The sequence below is a fragment of the Hippocampus comes genome, unplaced genomic scaffold (assembly GCF_001891065.2).
Source record: "Hippocampus comes isolate QL1 unplaced genomic scaffold, H_comes_QL1_v1.1 scaffold276, whole genome shotgun sequence".
In the NCBI taxonomy this organism is placed as follows: Eukaryota; Metazoa; Chordata; class Actinopteri; order Syngnathiformes; family Syngnathidae; genus Hippocampus; species Hippocampus comes.
Window position 1 is genome coordinate 77,033 of NW_017805074.1, and position 23,007 is coordinate 100,039.

The 23,007-nt window shown below is 42.6% G+C and overlaps 1 protein-coding gene across 2 annotated transcripts; it reads right to left on the reverse strand.

The window, feature by feature from the left end:
• Positions 1–641: 641 nt before the first annotated feature.
• LOC109512872 (WD repeat-containing protein 49) lies at positions 642–22,230 on the reverse strand. 2 transcript variants are annotated; one of them, XM_019864939.1, is made up of 17 exons: positions 21,356–22,230; positions 20,240–20,548; positions 18,793–18,966; positions 18,101–18,184; positions 17,878–17,970; positions 17,586–17,757; positions 11,963–12,130; positions 11,189–11,337; positions 10,346–10,579; positions 8,854–9,018; positions 8,382–8,497; positions 7,783–7,913; positions 5,066–5,155; positions 4,653–4,730; positions 3,777–3,967; positions 2,422–2,619; positions 642–951 (listed from the first exon to the last, which is right to left on the reverse strand). In XM_019864939.1, exons 1-17 carry the CDS (start codon positions 21,434–21,436, stop codon positions 865–867), a joined length of 2,520 nt encoding a protein of 839 aa, XP_019720498.1. In that variant the 5' UTR covers positions 21,437–22,230; the 3' UTR covers positions 642–864. The 2 variants fall into 2 exon arrangements, with proteins under 2 accessions (XP_019720498.1, XP_019720499.1); XM_019864940.1 differs by lacking the exons at positions 17,878–17,970; positions 18,101–18,184; positions 18,793–18,966 and having other exon boundaries at positions 643–951.
• Positions 22,231–23,007: the final 777 nt, after the last annotated feature.

The following is a 23,007-nucleotide window of genomic DNA, read 5'->3' on the forward strand; positions in this document are numbered from 1 at the left end:
GCAGGGCACATTCTGACTCACGCCTGTGGACAATTGAGAGCAGGGATGGGCAATTTAAATTATGGAGGGGGCCACAATTTTTCATCAGTGCCCACATAAGAATACGCACTTCCTAACCAGATGTATGCTTTTAATATACAGTACTTTGTATTTCGTTTTTCCATAATACATTTCCCACTCTATATACGTCCTTTTGGGACAAGCTATTTCCGTTTATATTCTCCTGACATCCTGACAAAAACAAACCAATTTAGAGTAATGCAATTAATGTTCAATCACGCTTATCCTGAACAGGGTTACAGGGGGGTGCTGGAGCCTATCCCAGCTGACTTCGGGCGGAAGGTGGACTACACCCTGAACTGGTCACCAGTCAGTCGCAGGGCACATATAGAGATGAACGAACATTCCCACCCGCATCATCACTGAGTGGGAACCGACCCCGCGCTGCCCCCACGCAATGTGCGAATGGTGGGGGGGGAGAGATATGCATTCCAAAAAATGAAAACGCAACATTTCAAATTCATGTTGGCTCAAATGAATATGCTAAGTGTTTAAAGTGAAACTGAAGTTCAAAAATACAGCAGTCATTTTGGGAATCAACTTTTGTATTTTTCAGCGTACATATCATTAATAGGCTAATCAATTCCGAATGGAGAATATTACTCCGAACAAAGTGTTCAGCGTCTCCTCAGGAAAATGAACAAAAATTGCACACAACCTAAAATACCACCAAAATCACCATGGTTTCAAATAAACTTAAAGCAACAGAGCAAAGATACTTAAGTGGGATGTGGCAATTCAACCAGCCAAATGCTGCGCTCTGTTTCACTCTCCACCGTCTTGTCTATTTCCACCTCCTCGCGTTCATGCTGTGTTGTCAGGGTGTCGATCATTACAGGTATCCCGCTGTGGGTGAACACACGCGGGCCTCATGATGCTCCACTGCTCCTCCTAATAGAACATCAGTGCAGAAGCAAAAAGTCCATTTTAGAATAGCATGTCATCATTCAAACAGCAGTTGTAAGCTGTTTAACGTGCACACATCACATTAAGCTTTCACCATCTTTGACTGGATGGGATTTGGTTTTAAAAAGACTGAGTTGCAACTACCAGGCGGAGTTACAACTGCCTCGCCTATTTGAATAGAAGCTACAATAGTGGCTGCGGTTGCGTTATGCATCCACTGGATGGCGATATTCTAAAGGGAATTCAATACAATACAGCTTGACTGATATCGAGCTTTCACAACCGCTGCAGCTGTAACAAAGCGCTTTACAGAACATTTAAAATCTTAATATTGATCCATATATGAGGCGAATCGGATTATGAGGCGCACTGTCGGCGTTTGAGAAAATTGAATGCTTTAAGTTCCGCCTTATAGTGCGGAAAATACGGTACAGCAACTTGACCATAATTGAGGGTGACCGCTAGTTCGTCTCTCACAACTCAGTCGAGCATTTTACAAGATAAAAAGAGCACATATTTTTCTTTAAGCATACGTGTTTATTTTCATGAATGTTAATTCTTTTGTGGTTGCTTGTGGAGGCTCTCAGTCGTACAGGAAAGTTCCATCGTAGAAAGGGTTCTGTCAGTCGTCATCTGTACCTGTGGGTAAAAAACAAACAAAAAAAAAAAAACAAAAAAACACAAACAAAAAGCAAAAAAGGACGTTTCGCTTCTCTCACAGAAGCTTCGTCAGCGGTAGACAACCCTGAAGTCTCCGTGAAGACTCCGAGAAGTTGCTCTGCGCTAAAAAGCTGAGCGTGGCCTGTTTGAGGACTGGGTGGGGATGGTTAGTCACGCCCCTATTGGTTTATTAGAGGCCCATTGGTTTCTAAATTCCCTATCATTGGTTTCTAAATTCCCTATCATTGGGAATTTAGAAACCAATGGGCCTCTAATAAACCAATAGGGGCGTGACTAACCATCCCCACCCAGTCCTCAAACAGGCCACGCTCAGCTTTTTAGCGCAGAGCAACTTCTCGGAGTCTTCACGGAGACTTCAGGGTTGTCTACCGCTGACGAAGCTTCTGTGAGAGAAGCGAAACGTCCTTTTTTGCTTTTTGTTTGTGTTTTTTTGTTTTTTTTTTGTTTTTTACCCACAGGTACAGATGACGACTGACAGAACCCTTTCTACGATGAATTCTTTTGTGGGTTATGCATTAAGTGTGTTTTGCAGACAAAGTAAAATATAAATGACATAATATTATGCAGACATCACCGCCATTTGCTTTAAATATGGAGCCATTCTGACACGTGTTTGGAGACACGAGGCCTTTCGCATCCTTTCAGTCAAGTGGATTCTCCCACTACTAGCTGGGGACAGTACGCTAACAGTCACTGCCTTTGCCACTAAATCTATTTATTTCAAAAATGCAAGTGTCAGCATTACTTTACTTCCTGTGTATCACCGTGTGTTACCTGTCCAAAAAAGCCAATGGTTTCTCCTGGCAGATAGCTGAGGGCCACCCTACAGTCTGAAGACGCTGACAGAAGGATCAGCCGATCGGCGTGGAAACTCGTATGCAGGTGGGTGACCCCATCCTTGTGTGGACGGAAACTGTGTACCAATTCTGGAGATTCGGTCACCACTCCGCCGTCTGACTCCAGGCAGTAGTGCTGAGGAAGTCAGAAGACTTCCAAGGTCAATTTTGGAGGCAATGTCAAAGGTCCACGCACGAGCATCTTGAAATTCTGTTGTTTGCTCAAATTTGCCATCTGTATGCTCATATTGTTCAACAAGACGGTGGAAAAATCAACTGAGGCCAATGAAGCAGCAAGTGTCAGTCACCGTTGCAAATTGTATGCAGTCACTAAGCAGTCGACATGTCAGGCATTACACGCAGGACCTGTGACTGGTCGTAAGATAAATCAGTATACATGTTATAAGTCACGCTAAGCTGTATTAGACAAAGACCCTCAGTATAAGTTTATGTGCTAAGGCAAAAGGCAGCATCTGTAAAGTGGCTGAGCACATCTGCAAAGACGGAAAGTGAAATGCTCCGCACAATGGACTTGAGATTGATGTCAATCTGTGGTTATCAAAAATACTGTTTGTTTTAATTTGTAATGGGTTGTTTTGGTCCTTGTCTTGCTATGGAGGCCATCAATTTATTGACGTAAATTGTCTTGCGTGTGCAACACAGTGCAAACGTTCAAGTCATCCAGCTGATCCCAAAGGCCCACCCTGCCGTGGGACAGGATTTGAACCAGAGCGCTGAGCTTGCCCAATTTATTCAGCCCTGCTTAACACATACATTTCCATAAATTGGAATTGGAACTGGAAGTACCGTAAAATGAGCTTCAGACATCTGCAATTAACCCCACGTATAACCAGCGTCAAGGATTTGCGGTCTGATTATTTGATCATTTTACTTGAATATTGTCTGAGGTATCAGAGGCTAATTGTTTCGGAACAAAAAGTTCCCCTTTTGACCGTGTTACGACTCTACGACTCTTCAGTGTGTCGGGCAGTTCATTTTTAGTTTTTGATGTTTTGGAACCGTTTGCTCAGCTTCCCCTTTCTGATCGTCCTACTTGTACGTGAGCCAACAAAATCTTGGCCAGTAATTCCCGTATTAGCCGTTTGTCTCCTACCAATGGTGCATTTAGTAGCAATTTAAATGTAACACGAAGAATCATGTTTCAGTTCAGATGCTTGGATTTCTGTCAAATCCCCTCGGATCCATTTGTAATTTGTTCCGCCGGTACAAGACCTAAAGCTGCAACATATCCATTTTCAATTAAAGAATCAGCATCACTTCTCTGATTTGCACCTCCATGTCCCACGTCTTGATTGCGCCCGCCCTATCTGCCGTGACTAAAAACTTTCCACAGGGGCTGACAGTCATGACGACAGAGCCCAGCTGTGCCTCGTGAGCCGTGAACTGTCCCAGGAGTCGGCCGTGGACTGTGTTCCAGAGCCTGACCAGCCCGGAACTGCCAGATGACGCCAAGTTGGCGCCGCCTAAGGGAAATACGAATATCAGAAAGAACTTCTCATAAAAGACTGTCGTTATTCTGCACAACATTACGTTGCTTATGTTATGATGGAGGGCAATTTTATTTTGGCTAAGTCATGTCATTTGGAAAATAAAGCAGCAGATTGAGCCCAGCAGCCTCCTCCGTCTTTGGAAGCAGACGATCAATTTCGCAGCCACTGTCATTAAATATTTGTGAAAACATTACTAGTTAATGGCAGGAACAAAAAAAAAAAAACGGCAAAGAAAGAGGCACAATGCATGTTCATTTCAAACTGTTTCCTCTCCGCTTCTCATTTCAACACAAGCAAGAAACAGCGGCTCTAATTTCCTTTTGCCACATGTCAAGTTGTGATTTCATTCTCGCCATATTTTGGCTATTCATGGAGAAATCAAACTTTCCAGTAAGTGTACAATATTTTTGTAATCTGATTACTTTTTTCAAAATGGTTTTCTTTCTTTCAAGTGTGGTCGGAATCCTCATTTACACTGAATTATTCTTATCATTATGCCAAGGCTCCTTCTATTCAGTGAACAAATGCGTATTGACAAAGTCCTAATTGCCCCACGGGGATAAATAAAGTTTGCTGAATCTGAATCTGAATCTGAATTGACAAGTAAGTGATGCAAAAATACGAATGACGATACGAGAGTAGATTTCGTTTGCTTTACCGTTTGCTATTTGTGCAGATGTACGACCTGGTAAGAAGGTCACCGTGGCGATGGTGTCAGGGGAATGCTCCGTTTGCTCTGGGAGACAAAAAAAAATGACAATAGAAGATTATTTTGGGGAACACAAGCGACAAAAGGTGCCTCTTACTTCAACAAATGCTAAAATGTTTCAACATATCTATCCATCACTTTTTCTGGGACACCACGCTGTCTCGCTACATATCTAGAATATCTGAAATTTATCTGAAGCTCTTTTGTATGAACACCTGAACAAAGCGAAGGTAGTGTGTTTGTGTGTGTGTGTGTGTGTGTGTGTGTGTGTGTGTGTGTGTGTGTGTGTGTGTGAGTGTGTGTGTGTGTGTGTGTGTGTGTGTGTGTGTGTGTGTGTGTGTGCGTGCAATCTTGCTGCTTACTGAATTCTTCATGTTTAGCCGGCAGCTGCAGTTTCCGCAGAGCTTTTTCGGTGTCGTTGTTCCACACTATAATCTCTCCATCGCGGCTTCCTGCGCAGTTAATTTGAGGGCAAAAATAGACAAGCTATTAAACCTTTCTCCACTCATCATCATACAGGAAAATGTTTTTTGAAGTGAATATAAGGAAACACATTTTAAGATACAACTCAACATCTGCCTCTAGCTACAAACGCGATGTTATTTTTTTTTAGCTCACAAAGAAAGCAATAAACTAATCATTTTAAAAGTGGTTTACTACAGGTGTGTACATATAAGAGCGATTGTCAAAGACAGTGGCTCACCCGCATTATTCATACAGCCCAAATCCATTTTCTGTATTACCATAATAGTGTCAAGAGACAGAGGAAGGTAGATGTGTGTTGTGCAAGTGCAATTTTTGTTCATGCTGTGATTAAAAAAAAAAGAATATATATCAGCTGTCAGATGTTGATGAGTCGATGCACCTACTTTGCTTTGGCGGGCCACATAAAATGATGTGACGGGTCAGATCTGGCCCCCAGGCCTTGAGTTTGACACTGGTGCATTCATCAATCAGTTGATTACTTCATCACTTTGTCACAGATCTTTACAGCAGGGCTCAGTCCTTGTTGTAATGTGCTTTCTTTTCATTGTATTTAGTTCATTGCCACTAATTGGCTTCAATGATTACCTGTGTAAGATGATGGACCTGCCTTTTTGTGATGCTTTCAGTCACGAGGCTCGGGTCCTCACCCTCAAGGGCTATACAGCAATGGAGCCAATCAAAATGAAAGGCCTCACCAGGTTTTTAAATACTAACGTTGTGCCCAGTGGACCGCAGCCAAATTATGCCACAACAGTGAAAGGTTTCCAAAGATGCCACACCAAAGAAATGGTCAAGTAGGTTGAGGAAATTGAGTTGATAATTTCGAAAATAGGATTCATGAAATGGGTTATTGGCATTCATCAGACAAGCTGCCAAGTTCTCAAGAGGTGTCGATATAGTGGGGACTCTTGGCTGTGTGACAGCAGGAATGGAAAGAAACAAGTAAATAAGCAGAACTCCCAAACACACATTCAATCAACATGAATTCATCCATCTATCCATCCATCCATTTTCCGATCCGCTTATCCTCGCAAGGTTCGCGGGGCGTGCTGAAGCCTATCCCAGCCGTCTTCGGGCATTATGCGGGGCACACCCTGAACCGGTTGCTAGCCGATCGCAGGGCACGCATAGACAAACAACCATCTTCGCTCACACCTGGGGTCAATTTAGAGTGTTCCGTCAACCTGCCGCGCATGATTTTGGAATGTGGGAGGAAACCGGAGTACCCAGAGAAAACCCACGCGGGCACGGGGGAGAACATGCAAACTTCACACCGGGAAGCCAGAGCCGGAATTGAACCCGGTACCTCTGCAGTGTGAGGTCGACGCGCTAACCAGTCGACCACGGGGCCGCCGACATAAATTCATAGATGGAATAATACTTCTCCAATCATGACATGAATCTAAAACACAGAGGAAAACCAAAAGCAATTTGGGGGCAAAGTTTCCAAACTTGGTGAAGAATCTCCTGGATCGAGATTTTGTTCCAGCACAAACCATTAATTACTTCCAAACCCTTTCCCCTGCAGCGTCGAGAACACCCGCTCTTATCTTCCTTTCCACCCTCGCAGCCCTAACTTTTATCTTTCTCCTTACTTATCTCAGGAGCTGTTGTGTCGAAGAAGACCGTGGAGGGTGTGCAACGTATGCCCGCACTCTGCTACACGGGAACGACTCGAGGTGTTCCCACACAGTCATTTTTAAAAGCCAACTCGAGTTCTTGTTCACAGAAAAAAGCGACTTGGTTGTTCTTACATTGACACCACATTTTCATGTTAAACTGCAGTGACTGTCTGGCATTAGCAATACTCTGAGCAGCGCGATTCTGATCAATAAAACACTGGATTGACGGCACTGGACTATTTCCATATTTGGAGATGAAGCAAACGATGTACAAGACGCATCTTCGGGATCTCCATGGAGTCATTCTCACTGTATCTTACCGATTTCATTTAAGGTAACGGTGGTGAAAATGTTCACTTCTACTCTTAATCTTAATCTTGAATGCAAGCTATTGCGTGCCCGTCAGGCGCCTGTTTAATCATGCATGCCGGCACTCATGAAAGCAGCTATATGTAGAAAATGACTCCTTTCATAACAACCGCACTTCATTTCATCAGTGCATAATTGCTCCTTGTTATTTCACTAAAGTGCTTTTGCCAAATTATTTTCATTTCTAAATCGTCTTCCTCTCTTTTCATCACCCGGTTCTTCTCCATAATGCCCACCCCCACAAACCCATTATTAATTCAAGCCATTAAAGTTTGACTTAACAAAGAAAAGAGAAGGATGGTACGTCGTTCGACAAGCGCACTTTTCAAAGAAAGTCTACTTTGGTCAAGTCATTTGTGAGGAAGTGATGAAAGTACTTGATGTTATCAGTGCCAATCGATTGTGGCACTCAAATTCATCATAAGCAAGACTGCGGCGATTCTTGGATCTCAACCTTCGATTATCTTATGAGTCGACTGAACTAATTGTCATACATTGTCTTGAAATAAATAATGAAAAGCAGGGTGATTCATTTTATTTCTGGCATTACGACGGGTGCCAAAAATACATTTTTGAACGAAAACAACAATACATGCACACACCTGTGACGAGAGTCTGCGGAGGTTGGAAGGCAGCGCAGAGCACTTCGGCGCGATGATGAACACCGCCCTTCCACTCTGATGGGTCAACGTGAGACTTGGAGAAGGAATGCCGGCGGAATACTGTCAGCATCCTCCGCCGCGAGTCGGCAAGAGGGCGGGTGAGGAGCAGAAAAACAACACAGTCAAAAAAACTAATGACGGGTGAAGAGACATCGGGTGGGAAGTGGACGTTATGCAAGGAAAACACGCTTGTATCGCAGAAAGTACATTCTTTGAAGGCAAGGGGTCTGGTTTGGAAACTGAGAGCTACTTCTTGAGTTTTTATCAATACTGCAAAAGGCATTTTGCTCACATAACCTCGATTTATGTTATTTGTAATAATGAATGATATTCATCGACACTACAGGGCAAAAGTGTAGGCACAGTTTGTTTTTGTGATTCTGTGGTTGGACATGCCTAAATATAAAACGTATGTACCTGTCCTCAATTTTTCTGGCAAGTATTTTCATGATTGAATCAGAAAATGGTTCTTTTTTTTTTCGGGCTCCAAAACACTATTGCTGTGCAAGCTGACGGTCCAAACGACAGCTCCCAAATACCTCTGCCAACCCATCACCAGGAGGCTCGTCCTCAGCAGCAGCATGTGTGAGATGGCCGCAGCCTTGCCCAGGGCAACGTTCATTCTGTGGAGGCAGCGGCCATTGAAGTCCCACACCTGCGAGAGGCATGCAGAAGATAAGGAAGGTGGAAATGCACTTTTTTTTTTCCTCTCGTTTTTGCTTTTGATAATAATCCACCTGCATAATTGCAGCATTGTCGTTGACAAAATGCGGATGTTGACCTAAGATTTAAAGGGCACGATAGACCTGAGGTGGCTGATTATTATTCATTTGCACAATTGTTACTTCCATCAAGGAATGCTGCAGGGTTGCTTTGAAGAGCCATTATGGATCAGATCATAGAGCTAAAAATAAATAGATGTCCGTTTTTATGGTGGATGGCACGCCAAATACAGGACATAACTGTTTTGAGACAGCGTGAGGTGCAGTCCGTGTTTGCAAGTTCACTCACTTTAACCTCTCCATCATTGCCGGCAGTGAACAGCCGCGTCTGCGTGCCATCCAAAGCCATGGTGGAGATCTCGGCGTTGCCATGGCAACGGTGGATTTGCTTAACCTTTTGGCCCGTGTCAGCCAGCCAGCAGATCACAGAGGAGCCGGTGTCACTGCTTATTACCTGCAGCGAGAGAGAGAAAGTCAGAGGCTATCAATCATTGAAAGCGGTTTGCTCCGCGCTACGTGGTGAGAAATGATAGCTTTTAATGATTGTGGTGCATGCTGAGAAATGAAGATTTGTAAGATTCTGACATGTCACACATGCATGACATTGACTGCCATGCTAAGACAGGGGGAAATTATCAAAATAGAAAGCGTACTTTCTAAAAAAAAAAAAAAAAACCTGCAAAAAAAATCAAGCGACAAAAGGGAATGTTCTGTATACTGCCACCTTTATCATTTTTGCACTGAAGACACTCACAAAAAGGATTTTTTTTTTTTTAAATGGATCCAACTTGCACTCAATTCAATCCAGGCTTAGGCAAAGTACGGTCTGGGGGCCACACCCGGCTTGCCCACAGTCTACGACAAGCATTCCAGTTCCTCATGTGGCCCCTTTGCAAAGTTAATTGCCTACCCCTGATTGAATTGCATATTGTTGAGTTACTACCTCGGTCTAGCACAAAAACTCATCTTGTTTTGATTGCAATCACTCAGTCCATCAGTCATCGGTTCAGCCAGCATTGGTCGGTCAGTAAGTTGTTGAGTTCATCAGTCGATTCGTCGAAGCTGTCAGTCAATGAGTCAGCCCATCCATGCATCTGACAGTCAGTCCGTCAAGCTGTCTATCGAGTCTATCAGTACATTCAACAGTCAGTCCATCCAACCATGCATCTGTCAGTCATTAGGAAGTTGTTCAGTTCATCAGCCCATGTATCCATCCATCAGTCACTCAGTCATTCAACAGTTGGTACGTTAGTCGTTCGATCAGTCTAGTAAGCAGTTCTCCCTTCCACCAGTCTGTCTGTCAGGCGATCCATCCATCCACGTATCCATGAGTCTGTTAGTAAGTCCATCAATCAAGTTAGTCAGTCCGTACATCAGTAAGTCATTCAGTCTGTCCGTCGGTCCATCAGTGATTCTACTTGACGCTAATTAAATCTTTCATGCGGAATATTCTACCGAATGCATAATTACCCAGTTTATTCTTAATACTGGATTTTATGGATCAGCTGTTCCACTCTGGTCAGTCTATTCAACGGTCCTTTCTTCTGTAAGTTTGTCAGTCAGGCAAACAAACCATCTGTGAGTCGGTTAGTCGGTCAGCCAATCAATTCAACAGTCAGTTGCTAAGGTACTTAGTCCATCTGTCGGGTATCCCGAACATCAGTGAGGCAACCTGTGTGTCAATTCTAAGTTACTGAATCGGAGTCATCGGTTTGCCGACACGTGATGCGCAGCCATCAATCCACGCATTCTTCCTTTTTCACCGCACACCAGGCCCTCACGTGTCTGAAAAGACTGTTGTAAAGCACACAGGTGACAGGGTGCTTGTGACCGCTGGCCCTCGTCTCCTCCTTCGTGCTCTCCAGCAAGACGAGCAGGCTGTTGAAGGTGAGCAGCAGCAGTTGGCGCTCTTCGATCAGGAGCAGGAGTGTGCGCGCGTCTTCCCGTGTGGCTGGGAAAACGCCACCCAGACGATGAATACAAAGCTGACTTGAAACGTCCCATAAACACAAAACCTGAAATAAAGAAAGTGGATGCTAGGAGTTGATATTCCAGTGCAAGGTTGACTTTATTTTACACAAATAGACTTCAATATTATTTTGACAGTCATCTGAAAATAATCAGAGGAACAAAAAAAAAAAATGACCAAAGATGGATGACCGCTCTACCCCAGTTTCTGCGCCGCATGCCTCAGAGTGCCTCCTAATGAGAAGTCTGCCATATTGGTTTACGGCACCAAACAAGATGAATGTCTCTGGTGCAGGAACACTTCCAGAGGAAAGTGTGGTAACGCTTTCAAAGCTTCTTGCAGTGGCAGATGGTGTTTAAGAAGAAGGCAGATGGAACATAAATTACCTCTAAAATATTTATTCCCCTCAGAAAATCCGAAAGAGAAAGCAAACATGCACGGTGCCGCAACAGGAGGGAGGAAGAGGGGCAACATCATCATTTGTGCAACAGAAAGAAAACAGACTGAGAAGTAAATGTGGTCATAATTTTCATAAATAGAAGCAGCGGCGTGAAACAAATCTCTGTATTCCTCTGCAGCAAGGTATCAAAATTAATCATACGCTGATTCTCGGCAGTCGTTTTTCTTTACTGTGCAGGCAAACGCACACTTCTACCTTATCTCTGGAGTAGCTGAGCAGGTGCTTTTTCTTCTGCAAGAAACAAACAGCCGCAACTGGGGCAACGTGGCCACTGAGTAGGTATGATGGCTGGGAGGTCACGTAGGGGTTCCACAGCAGAACCCGATGATCCGCACCTGCAGTGGCTACATACAATCCCGTTGTCTCAAATAACATAAGGATTGTCTTCGATTTTAGCGATGCATGTTGTTTTCACGACACACGGGTTGATGTCATCAACCGAAAGTGTCGCTGCAATATTGACTTGAGTCGCTTCAGTCCGATGACAACATCATATTACTTGCTTGGACTGTGGCTCCTTGTCACGTTGGAAACATTTTTCACCAAGTCTCAAAGTAGTCGCATTGAGAAAACTGGAGAATACCGGTTACGATATTCGAGGGGATAGAAGTGGAGCTATACCAAGCAAGGCTTAAATCTCACGGAAACAGAAAAAGATGATGGGCATGGGTAACGTCATAGCAGCAAGTTCATTAGAACTGGCCAGAGAAGACACTTTGTACACACATAAGCCGCACCTGTGTATAAGCCGCAGGTTCCCACATTGTAACATGAGATATTTACAAAGAAAGACGGTACACAGACGGCCACTTTGTTAAAAAAGCCGCAAAATTGAAAGCATGTGACAAAGGTTGCGGTTTATAGTCTGGAAATTACGGTAGTTTGAATACAAATATACAGTGAACAGATTCAAAATTGCAGGTGGGCTCGTAGCTATACAGCCTGTTATGATTCTAATAATTTACTTACCAATCAGCTTAAGTTCACGGTGATAGTCTAGGTCCCAGACTCCTCTCTCTGTAAAGAAAGTGGTTACCTGGAGGCTCTTGCCGCCCTTCTCCTCCCAGCCAATCGCAATGCTGCTTTGTGGCCTGGTGCTGCACGACACAAAGGCCTCCAGTGAGTCCAGGTAAAGTACTGTGGGGATGTAAGAAAATAAGCATGTTGAAGATCAATGTCAGATGAGACGTGCGAAAAAGACACCTTTATAGAGAGGAGACTGGTATTAAGCCATCGCTGGGCTGTTTACAGCACAGAAAGCTTTGAAATCGTGTGTGTTTATGTAGACCAGTGTGTCACACAGACCACAGCAACAGATCAAACATATCAGACAACCCCAAATTACTAATGAAAAGATTCTAGAAAGGAGGAGAGGAGATGGGATTTTGTGTGGCAACAGCACTTGGGTATATGCTATACTGCATTATATTTTTTCTTCTGATAGATGACAGGAAAAAAACTCTTTTTTTTTCTCGCACTGTGAATAATCGAACGGCACATTTCAACAATGCCCTGAGTTTCCGAACGGTCTGAGTGAAGCAGAGTGCGCCCGGAGCGTATTTTCGAATGCACCATAGACAGAGGGACAATAGCAGAGAATATGCCAGACGTGCCCACTAGGCTGTTGGATGTCAAACTGGGGACTGACAGAGCCCCTGGACAGAGAAATGAGTGGATATATAAACCAATTGAAATTTTGCTCTGTATTAAGTACAACATGGACATTCGATGGATAGAAAAACATTGCCATCTTCTGGGACACTGCTCCCCCAGCACGCCCCTTGTGCCTGCCCTTCACACTTCAAAGTGGAATTGCCACTGAACATTACAATGCATACAAGACTTCATATTTGCAATTGAGAACTTCTTAGAATACTAATTTTCCATTCACTGAGATGGAAGTTGCTTCAACCAAGGCTCAGGAAATCGGTGTAACCGCAACAAACTGAATATAAAACATCCCTGTTATGCTTTATGATGACAACACCGTGTCCATTGCTTTTATTCAGGTTGAATAATCCGCCCCCCGCACCCCCCCAACGCTTTCATTGCTGCACTTTTGAAAGACATCCACTCTACTGAATATGCGCTGACCGCAAATCCAGCATAGAGGAAAACATCATCCACACCCAGAGAATTAGCCGCATTCATTCGCTCACTAGGATTACAGAAAAAGTAATGGACCTTGCATCATCATCCGTCTCGATTAGGACATTGATTAGGACTATCTGATTTGGAATTCGGACACTTCCATCAGAGCGAGCGCGGCTGACAAATAACATTGGAGTGCTGAGATGGCGTGTGACAGTCACGGCTCAAAGGTCACCTCCCCAAATTATGCACATTTGATTATTTTCCTTTCATCGGAACATTTCTTTTCCACACTGGGAATCAAAATATGGGCAGATTTCTCCGAGTGAGACGTGACTCATCATCGATGAATGACTTCTTCCCACTTTGACTGACACATATCAAATCTCAAGGTCTTTGTGACCCACAACAGCTGCTTCACCCTGATGAAGCGTGTCATTTTACATTCATCTCTTGGAGTTTGAAATGGAAAGAGGAAGAGCGCAAGATTAAATCAACTCTCTTGTTCTGAGTGCAAATTATGACGAACACTCGGTCTCAAGCATTCATAGCTGTGCATTCGGGTATTTCTCAGCTCCACTCGATACTTTCTCCGAGACTGCTTCCATGCCCCCCTGGGTGTGTGGCAATCCAAATTTCTTCCTAATTCCCTCACAATTGAGCCCCTCTGTACCCCACCCAACTCACTCTGATGGCCCAGCCATAGCGAATGGTAAGACTCCCACTGGTACTGCAGGGTGGGCAACATCAAAAAAAAAAGAACAGCGCCAGCACCCAGAGGTATGCAAACGCACATTCTCCACTGAGGCACACACAAACACAACTCCCCCTTGGTTTTGCACACGAGCGCTCCACACGCTGCCTGAAAAATCACAATTAGCCACCAAGAAAAGCAAGGAGAAACGTGGACTGAAACGGAGCAAAAAGTACAAACAATTTTCAAGGAGCAACTTCAATTAAAGGAGACAATCGAGGTAGAAAGAGCACATCGCACAGGGAGACAGGAAACGGGAAGACTTCGACCAAGACCAGTACTGGTGAAACTTGAAAAATATAAGGACAAAACAATGATACTACAGAGAGCAAAATACTTAAAAGGTACCAAAATCTACATTAATGAAGACTATACAGATAATGTACGACAAAAAAGAAAAGAATTGCTTCCAAAATTAAAAGAGGCACGTGAAAGAGGGGAAATTGCCTACCTGAGGCACGACAAACTCATCGTCCACCCCCGCACCAGTACTCCAATTCAACGGGCTCAACTTCAACATGCCGAGATTTGACGATTACCAGACAATAACTTTGAATTAACGGATATTGGTAACATACAACACAATCATGGATTTTAAAATCTTTGATTATGCTGAACATAAGACATTCGACCCAGAGAACAACTGGGATCCTGACAATAATTTCTTCAATTACAATTACAGCATTACAAACTCCGAGTATTATACTGACGAACAATTCAACATAAATGTAGAACGAAAAAACGCTTTCTCAGTGATACACATAAACAGTAGAAGTCTCTATAAAAATTTCACCAAAATCAAAGAATATTTGACTACATTTAATAAATTTACAATAATTGCTGTGTCAGAAACTTGGCTTGATGATAAAAAAACAAGCGAAATGAAAATTGATGGATATGAAATGTATGCAACTCATAGGGAAGATAAAAAAGGAGGGGGAGTTGCAATATATGTAGATAAAACACTGAAATGCAGTAAAATTGAGAGCCTGACAAATACAATAGAGAATTTAATGGAATGTCTGACTCTTGAAATACATATTAAAAATGCATCAAATGTCATTATAAGTTGCGTGTATCGGACTCCAGGATCTTGTCTTGACACATTCAATAAAAAACTGATAGATATGCTGAGTTGTTCAAATAACAAGAAAACACGAATAATATGTGGAGACTTTAACATCGATTTATTAAACCCAAATGGACACAAAAAAACAACAGATTTCATAAATATAATGTATAGCAACGGTCTTTACCCAGTCATTCTGAGACCCACCAGAATAACAGTTGACACGGCCACATTAATAGATAATATATTTATAAACAAGATTGACCATAAAAAGGAAAGTGGACTTCTCATAACCGACATAAGTGACCATCTACCGGTCTTTGCAGTCTTTCACAATTACTTTGATAAAAAAACTAAATCAATAACCCACATATCAGAAATAAGACCCAGAACCCAACATTCCATTGCAGCTTTCACTGTGTCGGCATCGTCGCCTTTGTTTCCCCTCTACTTGCCTTCCCTTTGTTTTCCCATTGGTTGTGCTTATTTATGAGCTTATTCTTCTTTCTCCCCCTCACTGGGATCCCTCGCTCCCGGCCAAGTTGGTCTCGGAACGATGCAACTGCTGACTCATTATTAAACAGCCCAATGACTCCGAAGGAGAGATGGAGCTGAATGATGCAAGCGATCAATGATACAATCAAGTGACCTCTTTGTCACCCGGGATGAGTTGAAGTGGGAGAGTCTCGGGAGGACAAGGCCTCCAGCTCAAACTTTTATGGCAGCAGTCAAAAGTCTGGCTGAGGAATTGGATGACTCAGGACTCACCCCGCCCACACCTCCGAATGCGTTCGCTGGTATTGTAGTAATGCTGAATAAATGACATTGCTGTAGACACCTCTGTGCTTGTGGCAAGGTGAAGATTTGGCAATGGAGTCTGAATATTTGTGTCGATAAAATATTTCATGTTTTGATTTATTTATTTATTTCCTAGATGTTTTGCGAGAATGTAAATTATTCGTCACTTTTGCTACGGGGCACAATATGTGACTTTCTTGGGGGTGGGGGGGGGGAACGAGAATGTTAATGATTTACTCATAAGGCTGTCGCATGACAAAAACGAGTGAATGATAACGTGAGAATGTACTGTTGGTAACCAGCATAAAATGATCCAACTTTTGTTGCATGTTGATAATTTGCAGCGTCGTGCTACTTTGCCACCCCCGATCATCATGTCAGTAGGTAGCTTGTAGTATTTTGAAATGTTCATGCACTCTTTTCCAAGAGAATATGGTGTGGTTTTATTACTGCGTTACAGTTGCCAGCTGCGGGGGGACACTGAAAATAAAGGTGTGTTGAGTTTATCCAATTTTATTTTGTCAAATGCTTGCATGCAGTCGACTCATCTGGATTCAGATACATTTTGAAGTAGATCTAACGTCGACTTGAAATCCAGATGATTTTATTTTATGCAACCACTTGACAAAATCCCATTGAGTTTATGCAACACACCATTTTTTTTTTGCAGTCAAACATGCTTCCTGCGGCATTCATACATTTTTATTTAGGTCTGTGCACAAAAGCAATTGACTACTTATTTCTCCATCTTGTCATCAGCCACTAATTATGGATCCAAAAGCCATCAGCGCTCACGGGCAAAATGTTTCGAGAAATGGTGGATCGATTTCTCAAAGCAAAGATACCCTGTGGATGCCAAGGACGGATGGTTCAAGCTGATCAAAAGACAATAGTAATTGAAACGTAACTTATGCGAATGCGTTATGCAGCAGAACGCCTCTGAATACACAACATGTCAATCTTGGATGCAGACGCAGCCTGTTTAGACCAACAGAATGCCACACAGGGTGTCAATTTCATTGCTCGGCAGTGACGCTCGCCCGGATCGATACACCAATACCAAGGTTTCCAGTACTGCCATGGCTTCGCATATTACAACCTCAATCAATATTTCCACACATTTGTGTGAGATGCGTAGGAGAGCGGGCAGTGGTTGGAATCAATCATTATCTCATTTCAGCTGTGATGTCAGAAGTACAATTCTCGAAGGTCTTCAAGACATTGTGTTAACAGGAACAATCTTTTTCTTCTGCCTTTCATTGGGTGCATGAAGATGCTTTGCACATTTCGTGCAGGCTGTTTTTTTGGGGGGGACTGATAGAATCGTCAAAGGATTGAACTGCGCCTCTGAATTTGGTGCCACGTGGAATGTCAGCGAAGGAAATTCGAAGTTTCATTGCCACCCGTTTCCCTGGAGGTTCGCCAGACAGTTTAAAGGATTTCCAATTTTTTGGACGAACCCATCTTTTTTTATTTATTATTATTTTTTTTAATCCAAGATCTCAGACATTAGTTTTTTGGGGGAGGGGGGTGGGGGGGTTTGGAGGGTCAGCTCTGACACGAACCCTGATAGGAACCGATAACAAACTTACACTCGAACTTATTGTGCAAAAGATTGATTTGAATGCCCTCAGCATTGAGAATATTAAAAATACTTTGAACTTGTGTTTTATCCATGTTCTTTTTTTTTTTAATTGTTGTTCAGAGTTGGTGATTTATTTATTTATTTTGTCAAAGGAGTGTATTCACAGTTTGCCGAATCAATGCCACAAATAACCGCAAAGTTGCAGGAAATGTGACCTTACAGTGCGAGTGAGCATTCTCCATATGGCTAGAGAATGTGATATTTATTAAAACCGTAACGCGTGCGCTTGCTCTACCTTTCCTCACCCAGGCAGGCTTGTGTGCCTGATGTTGAACAATGGAACAGCAGTGGTGTTTTCCTTTGACCACATCATCCCATTGGATGATGAGCGCGGAATCGGAGTCTGTCCAGCGACTACGTCGCTCAAACAAATACATCTGGGCTGAGGTGAAATATAAAGCGCTGACCTGGAAAAACACACAAAAGGGGGCATTCTGTGAGCCACGCAGTCATGCCGCATTTTTTGTATTCCTTCTTCTACCCCTTTTTTCTTATTGTGTGATTCAGTTTTCCCAACTGTGCGTCACCTGTCCACCAATGTCACCTAGAGCGAGGATAGCCTGATCTGGCTTCGAGGCATCGGACCAATAGTCCAGACACCATGGAGTAAACTTTAAACCCTGGAAAAGAAAAAAACAAACTATTCAAATCGTTTGGGAACTTTTAGAAGGTACTGCACAACTGTTTCTTCATTGCATTTTTATTATCAGTGGCCGAATGTCATCAGTAACAAGCTTGAGAGCTTTTTACCTGGACTTTATATTTGCATCTGAAGTCCTTTTTGGATAGTGTGTCATAAAAACACACCTCTTTACTTGTAAACGACACCGCTATCTGTGCGGCATGGAGGAGGAATGAAATGAAAAGTCACAAAGAGGCAAGACATTCACTCGAAGAATAATGAAGAATCATATTTGAAAACTTGAACACAGACACAAATGGTTATAATTAATCAGAATGACTGAAATATTCGTGTAAATATCATTAAAAAGGATTCAAACTAAACAAACTTGGCATTTGAAACAATAATTGTGTGATATTTCATGGCCTATCCGAGCATAATGAATAAATAATAAGGGACAATCATGGCCAAAAATGTAATTCATTAATTTTCTGAAAATGTATGACCCATGTATTAGAAATATCACAAAACAAATGAATCAAATTATTCATAGACGGTGAGTTTATGACCTCCATGCTGGTGCCGAATTAAACTACCGGTACTCCATGAGGAAAACAGAACAAGACGAAAATGTTTTGGGTTTAATTTAAGTCTGTTTGTGTTGCTGTTGGAAACGAAAAAGTTTAACCCTACAGGGGCTGAAAAAAATCGAGTAGGTTTTGAATTTAGGATAGTAGCCCAGTGCAAAAGCTGTTTTTCCTAATTGTTTTGCTTAAAATGTCAACTTCGGGATTGGCTTTGGTGGTTGTACTGCGATCACCTTGTGTACATTTTGCAGCAGCACCACGTCCGTCACCCACAAGTCTTTGGGTCGGACTGTGCTGTTTTGCAGTCGTTGGCTGCTCACGAGCGACATGTCACCGCAGTCCCGCAGCCCCACAAATCCTCCTTGACTCACGGTCATGTATTGACCCCAACTGGGCAGGTACAACACCTGAGCAGAGCGGATGGTGCCATTTGCGTTATTTTTTTTTTAATTGGTATTGTGGGCCACTGGACACAGCGACAGAAGAAAAAGCATAAATAGTGTGCTGTCCAAAAAACATGGTTATCATTTGTTGGATGCAAGCATGGTAGCCTGCCCAAAGTGAACTATATCAGTGGTTGTCAACTTTCGTCATTTTTACTCTTTTGTTGAAATTAAGGACAATAAAGAAAATGTATTGTTCAAACATATTTTTCAAAAAACACTAATATCATTTTTTTTAAACAAAACGATACATGCTTACGTGTTCAAAGTGCCTTTTGGAGCAAAACCGAGGATGAGCAGGACAAAAAAAAAAAGATTATGAAATATTACCACCAGGCCACAAATTTTCATTTGTAACTCAGCACGGATCTCTCCTATTAAGGGAAAGTGAATCATGGGCACAGGGAAAAGACTGATAGATGCATGAATTGTTAGGCTATAAAAAAAGAATAAAAAAAAACACCAAAGGCATTTTTCATGTGACAAGCTGTTGAAATACAACTGAAAGCTGTGATTACACCGCATTAGGTTTTGTTTCATCCGCACTAATATTCAGATGAGTTTGATGTCGTGGCAAAAGCAGATCGCTCACGAGGACGGACGTCCATCAGCAGAGCCTGAGTTTTACTGTCTTGTTTTAAAGAGTTTTCATCTGACTAGAAAGCAGTTTGTCTTGTTCTTTGCCTTAATCAGGTACGTTTGGGTGCAGAAAAGTGGCGCATATAAATACTGGACAGTAGTCCAAATGTGCTGTTAAACTTCACGTAATAAAGTTTCCGATGCATGTCTGTCTCAGGATCTTATTTTCCAAATAGGGAACACTCCGTTGAATCACTGAACTAAGTCACGCACGGTGTCTGAATCTTTAAGAATCACCTGTCGGCATCAGAACCTCATTTTGACAATCTCAGGGCCCCCCCAGAAAAATGGAAGCAGGGAACCGGCACTTTATTCACAGCTGCCGGCACTTTGTAGCGGCCGGTCAATTTGCATACTAATTCATAGATGTTAAACTTTTGGGAGTCCAAAAGCCACTTATCTCCAATGAGCAGAGACATTTAGATGAGAGAGCCGAACTCTTAAAAAATGTTATCTAGTCAGCAGCCCGGAATCTCCATCGCGTCAATGTCAAAGTGCGTTGTACATAACAGCTGCAAAGCATCGTGCCCGCAAATGAACATGCTGGCTCACTCAATACTAAACTACCCTGCAGGTCTCCGGGAAGAGAGCCGTTTACCTTTTGGACCGGATCTCGATGGGGGCAAGTCAGAGAGCGGGGAGGCTTCCAGCAAGGCACGCGTTTCACTCTGCTGTGCTTCAGCTTTTCGGATAGCTCCTGCTGAAGAAAAGAGCACAGCCCCCCGCTGTCTATTCGAGCCTCTTGCTTCACGGCATCGCCGTGAAAGAAGAGACCGCGCTGCCCCTGACTGACAACCACGCTGTCAAACAACAGGCCGTACTCCTCTTCGGAACCGCGACCGACCGATGAGGCGGCCAGACGGATGAATTCACTTCTGGACAAGGAGCGGGACACCCCAGGGGAGACCTAGGTCAAAATCAGGGCCATTGGAAGACAAAATGTACATGGTGCAACTCGTGTGAAGTGTCTTTGTTCATTCATGCATGCCAGCAACAAATCGTGACAGCCAGGCAAAACGATGAAATGTGTTTTGTGACAGTTTTGTTTCCTGGTTAATAAAAGTGGCAAAGCACCGATTTACATGAACCTTCACAGATATCACTAGTGTCTACTTTGCATCATTCTATCTAATTGTTGTTGTTGTTGTTTTTTTTTTTTGTATTTTGCATTTCTTACAGATGTAGCTGCATGGAAGTAATGGAAAACGAGGGGAAACGCTCACCCGATCAAGTACGTGGAGCTGTTCGGTTTTTTTTAAGTAAGAGTTGACGGGGGAATCTCAATGAATCAGAATATAGTAGAAAACTTCATGTCATTATTTCAGCAGCTCGGTTCTGTACGTAAGCAGAAATCGTATATTATTTAGATTCACTATGCACCCCCGTTTGTTTAATTTTGAGTTTATCCTAAATATTTCACCCAAAAGCCAAAGATCCCAAACTTCTTGTGGGTAGCATATCTTTTTCTTCTTTGTAATACAGAGCAGGCATAAAAAAAATCAAAACAAGCAAGCAAATAAAAATGTGCGTATTAGAATAATGTGTAATGTCTGTACTCTCATTCTAAGTCCAGGTGCTGTAGACTGTCCCTTGGATTGTGAGGTTAGTCCTTAAGGAAAGCTCGATTTGTGACCATCATGCCGAGGTCGAGCATCAATGACATTTCACTACCTTTGGCGCAGCAACGTGAGACAGTGAGGAGAAAACGACTCACAATGAACAGCCCCTGTAGCTTCTTGTAGTCTTCCATGCTCATCCTGCTCTCGAGCAGTGTCACCTCCATCCTGGCTGCCATGGTTACGCATCATCAGCCCCGTCATTCAATCAACAGCATACTTGACACGGGTGTCAACACTGGAGTCGAAGTAATTGCAGTCGCCATACCTGGTGGACTTGGTGGAGGAGAACGACATAGTTCCAGACTATAATGACTATTCTGATTCGCGTGCTTTGCAGCGGGTCGTCATGTCAACATAATGATGGGGAAAGGGAACCTTCTCAGAGGAGTATTTTTATTTTTTCTTGTTAGCTGATCTCAAAGTCGATGTAGAATAGCTCAGTGTCAACGCCGTTTTGGGTACCACAAATCTGTCTCAAAGTGGAAAGGGCCTTGCCTTTCGCATTGCTCAAATGGCAACGAATGCAAAATAGAACACTTGAGCAGAGTAGATAAGCAGCGGGAATAATACAACATTAGAAAGTTTTTTTTTTTGCCATACTACTCTGTGTAATGATTTAAAAGCACTGCCCGAGTTAGAGTCCGAGGAGACGTGACGGAAATATCCCTTTATCTAATAAGCCCTTCAAAGACAGGTATAAACAGGTTGACAGAAACATTTTACGAGGCAAATTCAGCCCAAGTGGCATCAACCCGAGACGAGATTTAGATGACAGGCTCTGTAATGAAAGCGAAAGCGGTCCCTTGCTGAAGCACGCATAAACCACAGCGTGGTATTATACTGTTGGGTGGGAAGCGACTGACATCCATCAATAAGAGATTAGAAAGGTGCAGTTGCTAATATTGTGGCTATCCAGCAGGCATGATAACTTTTTTTTTTTTTTGCTACCGTAGGAGGAAAAACACCCTGCTTGGGTAATATTTTAAAGGGAATCCAAATATTACAAACGACTCTCTGTATGATGCAATGCAGCTCCACAACACAACTTATTTTTTTTTTTTCCAAACACAAATGATAAAGTAGTCACGCTCAAAGCTGAGCATCCTCTCTGTGAAGGCGAAATTGGTGAGACGGTTCCTGTGAACATCACTGGTACCTGCAGCGGTGCCAGTCTGATTAATAAAACACGTGCACAGACAGGAATGTGCTTCGTAAATGTGTGCAGAATTGTTTATGTCATAATGTTAGCCTCATAGAATGATTGTGCGTGTCATTTTTAACTTGGTGTAACAAAATCAATGAAAATTCCAACGTGCATTTTTTTTTTTTTTTTAGCAAGCACGTTGGCAATCCACTGACTAATAAGTTGTCGTCTTATTTATGACTGAGAAGACTCTCGGTCAATTACAGTTAAAAGTTGAGTCAAGGCAACTGGACTGCGAATTCAACAAAAAGACCATTTTCAGTTCTTTACAACTTATAAAATGTCTTGGAAGCGCTGCTATGCATAATAATTACCAGCAGCACATTTTCACAAACTATGCTTTTATTTTTTGGTGGAAAAAAATGAACTGTTACCATTATGAGGTTTGTTGAAAAATATGCCACTTAATATTTTTTGTTTGATGATTTATGAATTGATGAATTATGCCGATTGCCACTTGCTTAGACGATTTATCGAAATCAGAAAAACATGATTTGCATAATATGGAACGTAGTTGAGTCTGTAAAAAGTTGATCAGGCCTT